General features: G+C 38.1%; 2 protein-coding genes across 2 annotated transcripts in view; one reads left to right on the plus strand and one right to left on the minus strand.

The window, feature by feature from the left end:
* SNTB1 (syntrophin beta 1) overlaps positions 1 to 4228 on the plus strand; it is a 201110-nt gene extending 196882 nt beyond the window's left edge. The window contains exon 7 of the mRNA XM_063451102.1: positions 1278 to 4228. Within this exon, the coding sequence (XP_063307172.1) occupies positions 1278 to 1370 (93 nt within the window). The 3' untranslated portion in view covers positions 1371 to 4228. The remainder of the gene's footprint in view (positions 1 to 1277) is intronic.
* A 5943-nt stretch (positions 4229 to 10171) lies between these two features.
* The window catches only part of MTBP (MDM2 binding protein), a 29207-nt gene continuing 20117 nt past the window's right edge, over positions 10172 to 19261 (minus strand). Inside the window, exons 19-22 of the mRNA XM_063450267.1 lie at positions 18427 to 18658; positions 15024 to 15137; positions 14300 to 14365; positions 10172 to 10237 (exon numbers count right to left, since the gene is read on the minus strand). Of these exons, the coding sequence (XP_063306337.1) occupies positions 10199 to 10237; positions 14300 to 14365; positions 15024 to 15137; positions 18427 to 18658 (451 nt within the window). The 3' untranslated portion in view covers positions 10172 to 10198. The remainder of the gene's footprint in view (positions 10238 to 14299; positions 14366 to 15023; positions 15138 to 18426; positions 18659 to 19261) is intronic.

Genomic DNA, 19261 nt, shown 5'->3' on the forward strand with positions numbered 1-19261 from the left:
TGTTCAGCGATTGGCAGATGAAGTTGCCAGGAGTCGTTTTGTACTCTTGTGCTTGAGTCATGGAATCCTCCATAATCTTCTTGAAAATATTCAGTGATATGCTATGTAGGCATCTGTTCCATCTCAGTAAAAGATGACTGTTCCATCGGCCATCACGAGTTACAACTGATGAAAAATGCCAAAATGCTATTGGAAGTTGATTGAAGATGTATCTTTTGTCACATTTTTCCAAAATTGGCACACATATTAGATTCTATCTTTATGAAAAACCCAGAAATGACAGTGCTGCCTTGAGAACCAGTTCTGCCGTCCTGATTTTATTTCCCTGGTGTCCCACATTAGACAGGCTTGCACTGTGCGGCATTAGAACCATGTTTCAACATTGCTCTGTAGCTTGGTGGCTGGCCAGGGAGGCTGTCTGTTAGACTGGCATGCCTGATACCAGACTGACACACCACTTTCCATGAGTGGGCATGCTTACTTCGTAGGTTGAGTAGTGCCAGTGACTCAAGTTGGGTTACTGGTGATGCCCCCTAGAAGTCCTGCTCACCCATCACAACTTTATATCTCCTAATTTTGGGAGGTATGGCATATTGTTATTTAAATTCCTTTGTGACCTTCCATCTGTAGTTTTCAAGTGTAAAATGTTGACAGATTGGTTTGCTTAGCGTATGTTTTATTTAGGGCAGGATAACACCCCACTCAAGCTTGATATGTTCATACCAGCTGGAAAGCATTAATCCGCAAGTCTAGCAACTGAGATAAAGCAATTACTTCAGTAAGCGACTAGGTAAATTGGCATTAAAGATATCAGCTCTGTTACATTAAGCTAGGGGCTCTTAACATTTTGTTTGGGATACAGACGTTGGTCCTCTGTTCCTGAAACAGGCACATTGTAGTTACTCAGTCCAACCTAATAGCCCACAATATATTGGAATCAGTAGCAGTGTTGTCTTTTCTGAAGTGGAGACCTCTATAAATCACTGAGGACAGAGTAGGGAATGTGTTTTTTTGGCATTCATTTTTTTTTTATATATTACACAATAGTTAAAGAATGTGTCACAGAGTTAATTTTAAGATTGAAGAATGGGTGATCAGTGTACATTAACCAACGGGACCTATAGGTCAGGACATTGATCTTCCACTTTCTTCTAGTGATTAAATAAGCCTTATGTGTAAGTTTCAATTGCAGCTTGTGGGTTGTTGTTTTTTTTATTACTATTATTTTACACATTGAGTTAGTACTCTACTAATTTGTTTCTTCCTTTTCTTCCCAGCAATTGGATCTTCATAGTTGTCCGAAGCCCATCGTCTTCATCATCCATTCTTTCCTATCAGCCAAGATTACCAGGCTGGGCTTGGTGGCATGAGAATGCCAAAGATGACTTATGGAAAGATCAAAGGAGGTGCTGGAAGACATTCTAAAGCTACAACAGGCCATAGGTAGCATCTACAAGCTGCATCATGTGGCATTGGACATTGGTGTGGAGAGCTTAGTTGAGAACATTCTCTTCGACTTGACCATATGTTCTCCAGTCACAGAATCCAGAAAGACACTTCCAGAGAGAAATCAAGCATTGGATCAATGTGTCTGGTGTTGCTCTCAAGCACTTTATATATGAAAGAAACCTATTTTGGAATAATCTACGTCTACCTAGGTGGTAGCTCTGTTCTGTTGCTTGAAATATCAACTCCTTCACTCCAGCATGGTGATGCAGGCCCCTAAATCACAGCTTTGTGCATACAGAGTTTGTTCATAGTCTGACAGATTCTCAGTATCAATTAAATTGCCATCCCTTCCTTTTTTTTTCTCTTTAATTATGATGATTATCATCAGCTATCTAAAAATGCTCAGAAAGGGCAGGAGATTTGCAAGGTGCTTACCCCTGAGCTTGGCAAAAAATTAAAGGGCTGGGTCTTTAATCTGTCTTCCGGTTGCTGCAGGCTACAAAAACGGACTATTGACATTATCAATAGGAATATTTGGTAACAAAAAATATAGAATTAATAGATGAGACAACTTTTTTTTTTTTTTTTTATGAAAATTTTATATTGCTACATCACTAGCCAATTTATCTTTACCAGCAAGGGCTAAATAGTTTTCTTCGCAGTTATGGTTATTACAAAAAAAAAAAAAAAAAATGAAATAAATGCAAAATATTCTGAATTCTGTAGTCGAAAAATGCAAATATAGAAAATCTGGACATTGCCTTTGTAGTCACACTGCTAGGAAGGAACTGCATGGGCAAGATAAACATTTTAAACATTGGTGAGGCAAGTCCAGACAAATAGTTCTACAATTGGGTACAAAAAAAGCATTTTTGAACAGTGATTATGGCAAACTTTGACATTTTAGATATCTGTGGGCTACATTTCCCTCCGTCTGTAGGTGCCGTGCCAAAATAAGCCAGCACTGCTTTATAAAAAAAAAAAAAAAAAACCCAGGTTGTGAGTACATTATCTCTCTCGCTCTCTTTTTATTCACTGTGAAAATTTATTTTGAGTGGATTTGACACATTTGTAGGGAGGCCAGGCTAATAAGTTCAAACCTAAGTGCAAAAACCCAGTTTGCCTACACACAGACTATACTGACGCCAATTTTGGAATTGTATAAAATAGATGCGGCACATAGTACCGTAATTCAGCCAGAAGTAAAACAATGCCGACATCATCATACATTTATATTGATTGTTTTATTAAATTCTTCTTTCCCCAAACATATCTCTGCACATTTTTTGTTGTGAAAATGTGAAGACAATAAAATGATCTCTGCCTGATAGCATTAACATAATGCTATTTCATGTAACTAAATTGATGGATGAAGTCAGCCAAGTTATACGTGTAAAAATCTGATAAAATAATGCAGGACTTCTACAAGGGAAGCTAGTGAATAATAAAAAACAATGATGCAGTGTTCTTCACTTGGACAACTTTTGATTTTGAAGCAACATTTAACCAGAAATATATAAATCATTACAAAAAGCCCCAAAAAGTTATAAAAATGTAATTAAACTATATGACAGTAAAACCGATAATAAACACTACACCTAGAAAAGACTGATTAAAAGGGATAGATGTAATAACAATATATTTATATTTGTGGAGTTTGTAAGATAAAGGAAAACATATAAGAATTAGCATCGTTGGTAGTCTTTAAGATTAAGCATCAAAACTGTGGACACTGGAAGTATAAGCCAGCTAAATCTTGAAAATGTATTTAAAGAAATTTTGATTTTCGCCGTATCTCCGCTGAAATCAGAAAGGAGTATCCCTAATAGAGATTTACATTAATTTCAATTGCCTAATGGCTGTAAAAGCATTATGGGAGATGAAGTCCAAGTCTGGAGTGCCCTGGCCTAAACCTTTACTCACAATGTAGCTTCAACTGAAGTGTCCAGAGAACACTTGTAAGAGTGCATTACAATTCTCTCGGAAATCCGGAGTAGGAACGGACTTTCACCAAAATATACTGACCTTTTACCATGAGCACTATTAGAGGCAGAAATGACTGGGACACTTAACACCTCCAGATCAACCTTGGTAAATGTCCAGCTTGCCCATACCTTACATCCCCATACGAAAGACAAAGTTTAGCTCCCCCTGTAGAACGCTGTCCGGTGATTAGTGTAGGCTCAGGCTTGTTAAAGCTTGTACAAGCAGATGTGGCAACAATTTAGTTAGATCATACATATTGTACAGTAGACGAGCAGATCACCTACATCAGTTATAATTAATATTACGTACCAGTCCAATAAATAATAAGGTAATAACTACCAAAATAACTGTAAAACACAGGGATATTTACTAAAGTGAGAATTGTCAGGAATTTAAAGAGGATTTTAAAGTTTAGCCCCAACTTTTGCTTAAAGGTCTAATACTAAACATTTTATCATGTCATAAATACAAATACCACATTTTGAAGACATACGAAACAAAGCAATCAAGTATTTTTGCTTTTATTTTCCATGTTGATCTTGCAGTCTTAACACTACTTGTTTTACGTGTAAAAAAAAAAAAAATGCTACTGTAGTTTAATGTTTTAACCCTTTAAATGTTGAATACAATTAATGACTACTTGACGTCTTCCTGAAAATCGATGCACAATTTTATTTTTTTTCCCTGTCTTTTTTTCACCAGCACTGAATTGTTCTCTCATCGGCAAGGTCTTCTAATGTTTCTACTGCGGTGGATAACATTGGTACTTTAATTTTTAAAGATTAAAATAAAATTTAAAAAAAAAACGACTAATGACTATTTTAGAAGTTTTCGATGCTTTAAAGAAAAGCTTTGTACTGGATTAGAATTGTAATTTTATGGATAAATATAAACAGTTTTCCTTTCACCTGGCAATATACAATTATTGTAAATAAAATGAACTTAAACATTTAAATAGTGAATTATAGTATTTCAGCTGATTATATGAATGTTTGTGATTTACAGTTGCGACGCACAATCGTCTTTTTTGGGGGGAAGGGGTGGGGGGCTGGGTGATCACTCTTCAAAATAGCAAGTCATCGGGTAAGAACACTGTTGCATATTGTATTCCTAATGTCCCCAAGGTATGTTGTCCCCCATAACTGCACGGTTAAAAAAAACTGAAGTGTATATTTCCGGTAGCCCTGGAAGCACAATAATCACAATGAATTGATGTTCTGGTTATAGTGATTTAAAAAAAAAAAAATTATGTTTTTCCTTCACTAGATTAGACCATGGCAAAAAGATTGCACCAGTCCAAAATGGAGCTGAATCCTCCTTGACATCAGCACCCACACCCAGTCATTGAATGGCGTGAACCCAAGGTGCATGCTCAAAACACTGAAGAACTTGGACAGGCAAGGAGGAAACGTCCTATTTATGACATAAAAAAAAAAAAAAGGTTAGGTGGGCTTTGAACCCAAGAACAGACAAGAAGTAACATGTTCTATTTTTGCCATTACAAGATAAAGTAGTGGGCTTTGATCGCTGAATACAGTGCATATTTAGTGCTTAAACATTGCTGGCATCATAGCCACTTTAACGGATTGAAAAGTTTATGGTGCCTGGATGGTTACTTACAGTTTAGCAGAGATGCTATGTGCCTGGCAACCAATTATCTTTATTATTACTAGTATCTGTTTGAACATCTGTATGGACTCTGATAAAACCACTTCTTCAGGCAGATCATTCCACATCCTGATTGTTCTTACAGTAAAAAAAAAACCTTTCCTTTGCCTTAGACGAAATCTTCTTTCTTCCAGTCTAAACGCATGGCCTCGTGTCCTATGTCTCGTGTCCTCGTGTGAATAGATTTCCACACAATGGTTTGTATTGGCCCTGAATATATTTGTATAATGTTATCATATCCCCTCTCAGGCGACATTTTTCTAAACTAAATAGGTTTAAATTTGTTAACCTTTCTTCATAGCGGATATGTTCCATTCCTTTTATTAATTTTGTAGCCCGCCTGTGCACTTTTTCTAGTGCCATAATATCCTTCTTTAGAACAGGTCCCCAACAGGGTTTGGCTAGATTCTCAACTTGGAAGCACCACTGGAAGGTATGTTAACTCTGCAATAGAATCATCGCGGTTTTGTAGAAACTGCAATGTTATACATTACAGGGCTAAAGTGTCAGGACCATTGCACCCAGACCACGTCGTAATTGTCATATAGTTGTCTGGGTGACATTAGTAATCCTTTGATATAAAATCGCTATGCTTTAAGTGAGCTATTTACTGCTGTAGAAAATTGTACAGCTTTGTAACACAATTTTATTGAATAGACTACACATTCAGCTTGTCATTAACATATGAATAAAAAAATCTGATTCATGTTGATCTGTTAATACCATCTGCAACAAGAACACAATGGAAGCAAATATTGTATAATACCTCAAATGGGGAACACAAAGTTTATATCAGATTCCACACAATACAAAATATGTATCCAAAGCATCAGTCTCCTGGGACGTCACATCATTAAAACTTGGTTTTAATGTAAAATAGTGAGATTAGTGGTTAGAGTCCGACAGCGACTATTGATTAGTATAAAGACATTACATTCTAAGAATGCATAGAACTGAAAAGATATCCAATTGTGATACACAAGATTAAACATGAACAAATCACCAGTAAGTCACATATTGGGTACAGTTCAGGGTGCTTTATAAAGCTCTGCTAGGCAAAAGTAGGATTAGTAGAAAGGTTTTCATTGTGAAAATTAAAAGGACACTCGAAGCATCATAGAGCTAGTTTGAAATGATTTGACAAAATCTACAGCTTTAAACCTATGAAGCAAAGCATTGTTTGAGGACTAGAATCTGCAAGGATTCTTCCATTCCATTTAACTTGTACATCTGTTAAAGTAGCAGAATGTACATTTAAAAAAAAAAAATAATGTCTCTTTAATAGCCTCACTGGCAAAATCTTGTGCTTACTCTAAGAATCATCGCCCGGAGAAGAAATTTTAAATTAGTAAAGTGGCGTATAAACAATTTACATTTATTGGTTATGATTTAGTGGTTGTAAAACATTGTGCTTGTTGGACTTTGCTGCCAGCATAGCTTGTGCAGTAACATGCTAAAAACAAGGGAACAAAAATGAAAGGCAAACTTAAAAAAAAAAAGTTGGGAACAAAATATAATTAAAGATTCTTTAATACTAACGGCCTCTCTATAGCAGTAACTGGACTGCCTCCTCTAAAAATCCCTTATTTTCTAGTGAAACCAATGCTAAAAATCAATTCACCCACACTGTGCACGCACAATTTGTGGCCATTTATTACTACTGACATACTGTGCCTGTATAACAGCATGCGCACTTAAGTCCACTTGCTACAGGGAACAGGTTACATGTTCTAGCATGTAGTAAAGTCCGCTTCAGCAGAGAGCTGCATTTAATTACACAGCTGAAAAGATTACATGCGTCCATCAAGTTCAGCCTCTCTCACATTTGGTTTTGCTGTTAATACGAAAGGCAGCACAAAACCCGTTCAGAAGCGCTTCTAATTCACAAACAAACTGGGGGTGGGGGGGGAAATGTCCTTTGTGAACCCAGATTGGCAGTCAGACATCTCCATGCATCAAGAAGCTATTACCCCACAAATTGAAAATTATATCCCTGAATATTATGTTTTTGAAAGTATTTATCCAATTGCGGTTTAACCCCTTAAGGACCAAGGATGTACTAGGTACGTCTGACAAAAAAAGGTCCTTAACGACCACGGACGTACCTAGTACATCCTCAAAGTCCTTAGTACTTACCCGACTGTCATTGCTCCCGATCTGGGGGGGGGGGGGAGGAGGAGGAGGGGGCAGGGGGCCGCCTGACAGCCCAGACAGTCCCCCCTCAGCAGATTTTGAAAGAGCGGTCACATGGCTGCAATAGGCGTCCATAGTGCTGCCTGCAGGGGGAGTGCCCGAATGGACAGGCAGTCTCCCTGCATCTGTAAAAATACAAAAAATAAAAAGTTTCTTAAATTTAAAAATAAATATATATAAAAATATATATATATATATATATATAGATATATCTATATATATTTCTCATATATAACGTCATACTAAGTATTTTTTATGTATACATATATTAATATAAAAATACACTTCGAGTAAAATTACACACACATATATCTATGTATATGTAAAGAAATTATTAAAAATAAATAAATTTAAAAATATATATTTTTAAAATATACCGTATATACTCGAGTATAAGCCGAGTTTTTCAGCACATTTTTTGTGCTTAAAAACCCCAACTCGGCTTATACTCGAGTCAATAGTCTGTATTATGGCAATTTGCATTGCCATAATACAGACAGGGGCTGTGGGGGCTGGCAGAGCTGTTACTTACCTTTCCTGCAGCTCCTGTCAGCTCTCTCCTCCTCCGCGGCAGTCTGTTCAGCACCTTGGTCAGCTCCCAGTGTAAGTCTCGCGAGAGCCGCGGGGTCATAGTGCGGCCGCGAGACTTACACTGTGAGCTGACAGAAATGCTGACCGGACCGCCGCGGAGGAGAAGGGAGCTGACAGGAGCTGCAGGAAAGGTAAGTAACAGCTCTGCCAGCCCCCCTCTCCCCCCCACTGAACTACCAATGCCACTGGACCACCAGCGAAGGAGAGCCCCCCTCCCTGCCATGTATCAAGCAGGGAGGGGGGACGAAAAAAAATAAAATAAAATACAAAATAATTAAATTAAAAATAATAATAATAAAAAATAATAATAACAAATTATTAAAAGAATTTAAAAAAAAATAATAAAATTGCCCACCAAGGCTCAGCTACACACACACTGCACTCATACACACACACGCTGCATTCATACACACCCACTGCATTCATACACACACACACTGAACTCATCCACACACGCTGCACTCATCCACACACACCCGCTGCACTCATACACACCCGCTGCACTCATACACACCCGCTGCACTCATACACACCCGCTGCACTCATACACACCCGCTGCACTCATACACACCCGCTGCATTCATACACACACACCCACTGCATTCATACACACACACCCACTGCATTCATACACACACACCCACTGCATTCATATACACACACTGCATTCATTATATACACACACTGTAAATAAATATTAAATTAATATACATTTTTTAGGATCTAATTTTATTTAGAAATTTACCAGTAGCTACTGCATTTCCCACCCTAGTCTTATACTCGAGTCAATACGTTTTCCCAGTTTTTTGGGGTAAAATTAGGGGCCTCGGCTTATATTCGGGTCGGCTTATACTCGAGTATATACGGTATGTCATTTTATTCTGATTGTATTTTGATAATATATATATATATATATATATATATATATATATATAGATAGAGAGAGATAGAGATATAGATAAACTTAGAATGAAATTATATATACGAAATATATAGTGTAGTCCTTTATTTTTTTTTTATCAATTTTGATTATGTATAGGATTTTAACCTATTGGAGAACTGCTGCCCCTAGTGGTCCATTGTGAACTTGCGTTTAATTAGCCACAGTATTGAAAGTACACCTAGACCCACTTTTCTTATTGTAGTGTGAATACACGTTTTTCTGTTTTTGTTTTCTTAACGCTCTTTCTTTACTTTTGCACTCCACTTACCTGCTAGATTGAAGACATAATAGGGCTAAATTTCCACAAAGTGTACAGCATGGTTGTCATACTACAGTCCCCGAGGTTGATAGACCACATAATTTCCAAAATGCTTTAATGCAATAAATAAATAGGCAGATGATGAATCCGGGAGGCTGGCAAACCTAGTGTACAGTTTAAGGCAACACACACCATGAGACAAGTAGGAAGCCATGTGACCACACCAAAGTAGTGACTCCACCACTGAAGGGTTACAACATCAGAACATTGAGTTTTGTCCTTCTTGTGCAGCGATCATTTTTGAATTGTTGGCTGGTTCTATTACAATAACCTACATAGCACTAAACTTACAAACACATATTTACCTAGAGGAAGCACTCAGAAACTTTGTTCCATATGCTGATCTGTCTGTCGTTGAGCTGAAATAAAAGGTGTATCATGAAATCGATGCCAATGAGTTCCCCTCTGTTCCTCTGCTAAGAACATAACACTTGCCATCATTCCACGTTTAGCTTTTTAAAGAGCTTCTGCAATTAGCTGGCAACAGATGTGAGAGCAGATGCTTATTCTTCAACATGAACAACTCCTAGCGAGAATGGCGTGGCTGTAAAACTCTGCCCTGTGTTAATGTGAGGGACTTAACGTTCGCACTTACAACTTATAAAGAAGCAACACTCTGGGAAAGAGTTAACACATTGCTAGCAGCCATCCACAGCTAACTGATGGTATCTATTGGAGAACACTAGGTTCTGGGGAGAAATAGGAAGAGTCCTGAGCTGTGGAACACAATGAATAAGATTGTTTGCACTACAAAACCTAGAGGATGATATATTACCATCTGTGAGCAGAGAACTTTTCAATGAAAGACTGAAAACGGTTTGTTAAAGGAAGAAAATAGAACACCATTTATTTAAGAACACACACAAAAAAAAGTAAAAGCCATTTAAATCTATATTTAGCTTTATCTCAGAAACAAGTACAGTCAGTTTTTGTAAAAAAAAACAAATAAAAAAAAACAAGTATTCCCTCCTTTCCCCCACCCAAAAAAATAATAAAAAAAATAATATATATATATATATATAAATACAATTTAGATATTTCTCTTGGTGTCATTTCTTCTTTGACTTATCCAATTCCCATTGAATGACCTGAGGGAGAAAAAAAAAAGAAAAAAGAAAGATGATTAGTAGAAAACCAGAATCCTAAATACTGGTTTTATAGCACTGCTGTTTTGGTCAGGCTTTACACACAAAAAAAAAAGGAAGAAAGGAAGAAAAAGCTAGGAAGGTTGAGGTCAAGACAGCAAAATAACGGAACACTCGTCAAACGCTTGGGTGAGCAGACGAGTATAACTAAAGTAGACAGTGGAAGAAAATTGGGCACAAACAGTGCAGGCCCCAAACCTAGACAGATGGACTATGTCAAAGCTGGAGCTGAAATTACTCATGCAGATCAGACAGGTTAGAAGGTAACAAACTAGGAGTTTCTACAAGATCGATGATAATGTTTTGCCTTGTGAAAAACTGGCACACTATTAAGTGTTCATATTGCAGTTAGCTGGGGTTAACACGGATAACTGGCTGTGAATGTTTGAGCAGCTGAGAACTAGTTTAGGATCAAACAGTTACAGGTATTTGGCACGAACAGACTGGTTTAATTTTGTGTATCCTCCTTTTCCATTCTCAGTGATAATACTAAAACTTAAAGAGAGCGTATTGTCTATATCATATCTTCAAATCATGTGAATGCAAAGTTCGCATTTAGCCAAGAATAATCTAATCTATACACTGTTCTCGCAAAAAAAAAAAAATACATTCTCTTTCATCTCTTCATCTTCTCTTTCTCTCCATTCACAGAAATGACATCCTGGATCAAATTGAGAGGCTGAGCACAGACATGCCACTTCGCCACACCCTGATCTAACAATTACGAGCATCAAGGTGCACATTGGGTTGTGGAATGTAACTTACGGGAGGTGTAGGAATATTAACTGCTGAACAGGTGTTGAACTGTGGACTTACTGGAATGAACCTGGTAATCTATATGTAGCTTTCACAATGAATCTGTCCTGTTACTTGCATAATAACCAAAGTTCCAGGCTGCTGATGTCAATTCTCTGCATAAAAGGCATCGGTCATCAGCATGCATACCATTCTAGCAACTGCTGAACAATGGCAGCATGGCCCTCTCCTCATGTCATCCTATGCCTCCTGGACAACCTTCCCTCTGCAACGAGTGAGGTCATGGAAGGAGGGCAAGGCTACAAGCAGTACTTTGCATTGGTACAGGTTTGGAAGTAGGTGTTTCTTCTTTTTTTTTTTTCTCCCTTTTAAAAGGGCGGTGGGTTAAAACATTGTTTTCTTTGGAATAACCTTTTAAGTTTTTTTTTTCTTTTTGTAATGCAGTTCAAAGGAATAGTATCTTAGCAAAATTAACATGTATAGGGTTAGTAGGGCCCTCATATTACTAATGAAGCAAGAGAACCAAGCACACGCATTAGCACCACAAAACATAGGAACACACTGGCTTTGCACAGACATTTCATTGACCCGCAGGTCAATTCCTATTAAAAGGATATTAAGGATCAGAGCATGATCTGGCTGTAGATAATCTCCAGTGTGTAACATTAAGAAGGCACAAAAACAAGAATGACAAAAGATCACTCGTCAGGAGTTCCACTCAATAGACAAGTGGTTGACCTTTAGATAAACAAAACGTGAACATTGTAGTCCCTTTCCTAGCAACACTGATACATAAAGAATGTAATAAAATCGACCTATATGGGCCAAACTCCAGAAAATAGGGTCTTATAACAACAAGCTTGTATACTATGGTGATAACCAACACAGCATACCAGAGTCACACTGTGAAGAAAATGGACTTTTGAATTCGGGACTTTTGTAAGGCCATTCGTTATTTTCATGTTTTATCTGTTCGGCAGATTAAACTATCGAACACTAACCCTCCTGGCTCATTATCTACAAAGGGAACTGTCGATTGAGCGCTCTCTCTGGGTGGCCGCTGTTTGTATAGCCGAGCGCCACGTGGCAGAGAAAACAGCGGCCATCTTGTTTTCATGAAAGGAGGCAGCGGGACTTGGTCGTCGAGTGTCTGTAACTAAAATAGGACACTCTACTTCCCAAACACTGCTAAAAACATACAAATGTCTGCTTCCTTTCCACAACAGCTAGGAGAGCGCCGTTCAGTAGTTTAGTTCCCACGAACAAGGGGAACAATCTCTCCTATGAGCCATGGGGCTCCGTTCGTGCTTTCATTCGCTTATTTGACTTTTTCAAAATAGACCGACCGCACATACTGAATTCATGGAACAGTTTTGGGCAGGAGCCTCGTATGCGGTCGGTAAAATATGACTTTCATACTTTTCGAAAACCCCTGAACCGATATGGGTAATATTTTAATATGTTGGTCACCATGTGTTTTAGGGTACGTTCCAAGTTTTGGGGAAAATATGTTTTTTCTGCCTGGAGATAATTGGGTTATCCTTTAGCTTACTTAAATTATCTCACAGGCAGAAAGGAGGGGATCGTATGTTTGCAGTGGGAGTGTTTCACTTTGTCCATATAATTTTATTGGTTTTGTAACTTTTGTGTCCAGGTGGAATGTCCCCTTGCATGGGGACTTGCATAAAAGCCAGCGTGGCATCATCCTGTTGAACCCTTCATGAAGTCTAGGCTCATGTTTGGGTAACTATCTACTGGCTGGGGAGAACCGTCCTGGAAGCTGCATTCGTCTGGAACTATACACAACTACACCTGAACTGCAGCTATAATCACCAAGGCTCAGCAGTTCGGGAGGAATAGGCGAACAAGGTACCATAACTAGCAGCGTTCGTAACACATATCAAATAGTTCTGCAAGGAAACAGATAATCTAAAGAGTGAAATGTCATGATGCAGTGCCACTATCAGTTCTCGAAATTATGTGTTCTTGGGTTTAAGAGTTAAAATTCAAAAATGCAACTGAATTCGTTCTGGAGTACGTATGTGTGTACATCTAACAATATAGTACCATTCATTTCAGCCATTACAACAGTCTACTTTATTGGCAGCAATTGAAGCTATTAAGCTTACATCAAATTATTTTTGTGTTTACCAACAGGAAGATACCCCCAAAAAGTAAACAATTTTTTTTATTTATTTTTTTAAATCATTGTTCTCTTTGTAATGAAACAGTTCTTATAGATTAAAATGCTATTTACTCTATGACATACTATTTGCATGTGTACATAGATCTTCTGCAAACCCTATATTGCACATCATTAAAGGACCACTCTAGTGCCAGGAAAACATACTCATTTTCCTGGCACTAGAGTGCCCTGAGGGTGCCCCCACCCTCAGGGACCCACTCCCGCCGGGCTCTGGGGGGATGAAGGGGTTAAACTTACCTCTTTCTCCAGCGCCGGGCGGGGAGCTCTACTCCTCCTCTCCTTCTTCCGTGCGACGTCATCGGCTGAATGCGCATGCGCGGCAGGAGCCGCGCTCGCATTCAGCCGGTCGCATAGGAAAGCATTTACAATGCTTTCCTATGGACGCTTGCGTGCTCTCACTGATTTTCACAGTGAGAATCACGCAAGCGCCTCTAGCGGCTGTCAATGAGACAGGCACTAGAGGTTTTGGAGGCTGGATTAACCCTCAGTATAAACATAGCAGTTTCTCTGAAACTGCTATGTTTATAACAAAAAGGGTTAATCCTAGAGGGACCTGGCACCCAGACCACCTCATTAAGCTGAAGTGGTCTGGGTGCCTAGAGTGGTCCTTTAAAGATCTGTGGGGTGGATAGCAGCAACACGAAAGGAGAATGAGACAGTACGGACTGCTGAAGAGACATGCTCAATACTCCACAGGTATGGCCAACAGCACACTACCATGGAGAAGGAAATGCTAACAGCCAATCAGCATGGAGGTATGGGGCAAATGGATAATCACACATCTCATTCCACAGGATGACTTGGGCAAAAATATCCGCAATATGGTAATAATGACAACTTAGGATACAAAATAACCATTAGCTTATATAAAGAAAACTTTTATAAAATTGCAATCCTGTGAGTTTTCTAGGAGACTGAATTTTATTTTAAGAGACCAAGATTTGTTCCAAATTATCAGTATAAGATTACGGGGTTTAGAAATCACATGGAGTGGTTATTCTATCAATTCCTCTTTTCCACCACAGGAGCAAATTTTAACTCACCTGCTTGGCATTATTATGTGCGGCCCTTTTCATTTCATCCAGGAGACCTCTTGAAGTTTTCAGATCCTAAATCACATTAAGAGGCAAATAATAGTAAATTCAAAATCCACAAGGTGTCCTGCATCAATTAAGCAAGCAAAATATAGATTTAGTCTAGAAAAGGAGCCATTCCAATCTCTTTCTGAAGAACACACCATACTGTTTTAAAGAACAATTCCGAACAGGTAACAGAAAAATGTAATCTCTACCGACCCTATGCGTTTACAGCAACCTTTTCTTCACAAATAAAAATGTACTCTCTTTTCTTATTCTTTAGTTCATGCACTGTGTGTACTGTTTAGATGACCGACCAGTCTTTATCTCCTATGAATGTTTTGCTGCATTTTTAAATGCATTATGATTGAGCATTAAGCTTATTCATTAAAAGGCTTCTTTTATTTTGCAAAAAAAAAAAAAAATTACAAAAGAATGCCTATTGGGACATACAATTTCAAGGACAACTTTGTTTGCTTTTAATTTACGTTTAAATGTATGTAAATGTGTCATCCACACAAAAGGTGCACATGAGTAGAATTCTACATTCCAGCAATTTGTCTAGTACAACATATAGATAATTATATGTAGAATTAATGGGATGCCAAGTAATGTTTCAGTTGCATTTTACTCAGCGAGTGTAAAGAGGCAATGGCTTTTTGCTACTGACATATAGAAACTCATACAGAACCTTTAAGAAGAATTTGGAGATTTCAAAGAGTCGCTGACTGCATGATTGGAAGCACGGGTGGTTTTCGGCAATACCGTGTTTTACAAGTGTTTTCGATACCACTTCCTTCAGCATCTGAAGAAGAAGAAAAAAAAGATGCTGAATTGAAAGTGATGTTTATTTAACTTTATATGAAAAGGGCCCAGGATGAGACTGAAACATCAATTCTTATGGAATGCTATAATCATCAATATATCCATACATACACACATATGTTCTGTTGGAACAGACAGGTACTTAGTCAATAGGCCATACATAGCCCTAGATTGTAAGCTTGCATGGCATACCTCTCACATGTTATACAATCCCACTACACTAAAGTCCTGTGTTGTTTTGCTTTTGGTATGAACTTCTCTACTTTTCCAGGGTATTTGAGATTGGGTGTCCGGACTGTGCATTTCCTAAACGTTCCCGGACTGCAGATTTACGCGTCAGTTTAATTGTTTATAACATTTTCTGAACCTGCTGCATGCTGAATGGCATTATCCGTCACCAAGAGGATCTTCACACCTTCAGAATTTTGATCAAACAATATAAAGAAAGATTCTGTGTAAATCCTGGAACTGCCTTCTAAAAACCACGTACGGCAGTTCAGATATCATTACGCTGGGAATCAAAGAGTCCAAGAGTAGGAAACGTCCAACACGATTCTTTGTTAAGATTATATGGGGTTTGAATTACAATAGCACGTCTGCCACCTTTGAACTACTGAAAGCAGATTTATCCATGGGAGACAGAATGTGCTGGAAACATAAATGCAATATCTGTTTCACAAATTAGACATAACCTATTAACGAATGGGTTAAACTGCAGTAAATTACTGGGTCTGTTTGGATGTGGAGTCTACAAATACCTGTAGAGAGAACTGTAGCAATTCATCATTTAATTTAAATAAAGGTTGGAAGTGAATCCACTGGGACAGGAGTAAAGAAGAACATTTTATCTTCCTGTAAAGATCTAATTGGCAGTGGCTGGAGGAGTGATTTTTTTTGGATTAACAGAAAGCTAATCTGGCAAAGGCAGATCTTGATTGATGGGAGTGTCCTCCTTAGCTCACTTACTATACAATGTAAGAAAACCTTTAAAAGAAACGAGAAGTCCTGTTTCAATAGCTAATTTGCACATGTCACCTCTGTTTATACTCAAGCTTTGCCCAGGAGAGTGAATGAAAGAAAATCCTGCTTTGCAAAATCCTGCTTTGCTAAACAAGAGCTGTACAAGTATATCGCAGAGTCTCTTCTTTGGTTAACAGGCAGCGAGCTGATAAAATGAAGCAATTTAGTTTTGAGAGGGGGGGGGGGGGGCGGGGGGAGGGGTATTTATTCACTAAGCCGAGAATCATAGTGACCTGAAAACCGAATTGCAAAAGCGAGGCTAACACAGCCAAGCTGTAACTACATACAAATTGGAGAATTGAGACCTAATCTGGTATTTTTTGCCTAAATGGTGCAGTTTGATTTTTAAATCACTACTATTCATCATTTAGTGAATACTCCAAGAAAGATCTTAATGATAAATAGTAGTGATTTAAAAACCAAGATTTAGTATTTTTAGAGGTCTTCAAAAAAAACAAAGACCAAACACCCCCTTCCCCCCACAAAAAAACAAAAACCAACTCAAACATACATAATGTTCTAGTTGCCTGAAATGACCAGATATAGAAGGATGACTATATCGGAGGACTGGTCCATTATTTATGTTTTTTCTTTACTTTAAGAACACCTCTAACATGCTGCTGATTCAGGATGATTTTACACATAATTATCTGTAAAGTGATATAGTTTTAGAAATTACAAGCAAACAGCAGCTCGTTGGCCAGGGTTGCACACTTATGGTACATATGCTGAGGTCAAACAAACTGGTCATACCCAGATCATGTGTGTGCACGCAAGGAGAGTGCCCAGGCACACACACACTATACAGGCAAGGTGCCAAGAACTCATTATCTTGTGAATATGGTGATAAATGAAGTGTATCACAAAAACAAAACATGTGTTGTATGGGTTAAGGTGCCAGAAAGCCAGAAATGCCACAGTGCCCTCCAATGTTAGCAGTGGTCATGGTGTAAAAACACAGTACTATATACACACAATTACATTCTGTATTCTTGTTCTGTCTGTCTGCAGCTTCCAATGACTTTCTCTCAATTTGTTTTCTGTGTAGATGTTTTGTTAACATTTACAAAAAAAGCTGTTGAACCTGCACTGCCCCATAAATTATCATTAAACTAATACTGCAGGAAACTGTCAGAATGTAAACAAACTACAGCAAAAGCGGCCATCCAAGGAAGAGAAAGTGTGCAACACCTTTAAAGAGAGTGAGCACGTGCTCCAAAGTGGATGCCTACAGAGACTAACCCTAGACTAGTGCATTTTACTTTACTTAGTTTTCTTTTGAGCTGTTTTAGCACACGGTGAATCTGGAGTTTCACGTTCATTTAAAGATTAAATAAAAGGAGGGAAAAAAAACCAAAAAAAATAAACATAGCAACAACAGAAAAATGTACACAGTGACAAATCGTAATAAGTCAAATTCCCAAATCCTGTTTGCCCATCCTAACGAGTGAGAGTAAATTAACGAGTTTTATTGATGAGGCATGTGAGACTCTGGCAATTGCGTTGTTACCCTGGGGAATATCTTAGCTTCCAACGTTTCCAAATCAAGAAATAATCTAAACCTGGATGGCTCTTAAAACCTGCTTGTTATCAATGTGACAGCAGATGTTGTGAACACAATTTAGTTTCCAAGGAAAATACTTCTTCAGACACAGTGAAATGTATCATGTCACGGATTACAGCAGTTGTGCTTCCGTCATCTTGGGCGTGAAACTTGCAGAGCTCATTTAGGTTAAACGGAGTGCCCTTGTAAATGTCATATTAGAGAATAGCTTTACTTTGTAGAAATTATGAAATTCACATTACTCTTTGGAAATATTTTCATACTCCCCCGTGGGAAGCCATTTGGTTTTCAAACCATTGATTTAGTTAATTTACCAATTTGTGTTGGTGATCATGTACCCATATCGTGATGGATAATTAAATGGAGGCCTAATTTCCTAAACATTTTTGCTTCGATTTGTTATTTTCTTTCACTCCAATAGCTGAATATACTACTGGCACGTAGTCCCCTTCACAACTAGAATCTGCATTTAATGGACTCTTATGGTTTCAGAATCACTGTGCAATAAACTTGTATGCCACAATACATTACTGAAATATTGGGAGAGAAGGGGCTTTCTGTTGATCCATTGTATACCATTCACTAGCTTGGTATACTGGAAACGGGTGAGTACTCACTTTTTTATTTTTTTTATTTGATGCAAATACATCTCAATGTTTGCAATCATCTGATAAGAAAACCTTACCCTGTTGTGTTTTTGAGATCTTGACTCCTTGTTCTCTTGCTCGGGTTGTGAAATTTGCTTGGCCGGAGCTGGTTTACTCGATAGCGATTGTGATCGAGAGCTGGGAAGTGGAGTTGAAGACATAAAGACAGCTTTTTCCGGTCGCGTCCTGGTGACCCTGCACGGCTGCTGGTATCCACTGCTTTCACTTGTGTGAGACATCAGAGAATCTGAGCTTTCAGATTTTGCAAATCTATATGAAAATATTGAATTAAAGGTTTATGCAGTTTAGAACCTTAACACAGTATGTGTTAAAGCTGTATATATTAAAAAAAAAAAAAAGTACATATCTGAGACATCGATTATAAAAATGGCTAATAAATGAGAGCGGAAAGAACACCAATTCTCCATTAAAATTACACCAAAGCTATGAAGGCTCTGCCTTCTTGTCACACTCTCTTACAGTCTCTCTCTTCCCATTCACACATGTACAGGATTCCATACATTTATAAAGAGAATCAAGAAACACGCTGCAGGACTCCCAAACAGCTCCACAACATCGGGGACTCTGCGGTCTGTATAAAGTGTATTTTGTGGAACACGTAGATAGGATTTTACTGCTGTTTGGTGCTCCACTGCTTGGTATATAGGCTTGTGGTTTGCTTTTCCTAGATGATTGTATGCAGATATTTAGATTTTGTTTAAATCCCTATGTGCACAAAGAAAAAAGCTGATTATTTTATTATTCGAGTAAATCTATAGCAAAGTACTAGAAGTGTGGGAATCGCCATAGATACCAACAGAACGTTCATTCAAACAAGTAAAACCATAGTATTATATTTCTGGGATTCATCTT

This window comes from Pelobates fuscus, chromosome 4 (assembly GCF_036172605.1).
Source record: "Pelobates fuscus isolate aPelFus1 chromosome 4, aPelFus1.pri, whole genome shotgun sequence".
NCBI lineage: Eukaryota > Metazoa > Chordata > Amphibia > Anura > Pelobatidae > Pelobates > Pelobates fuscus.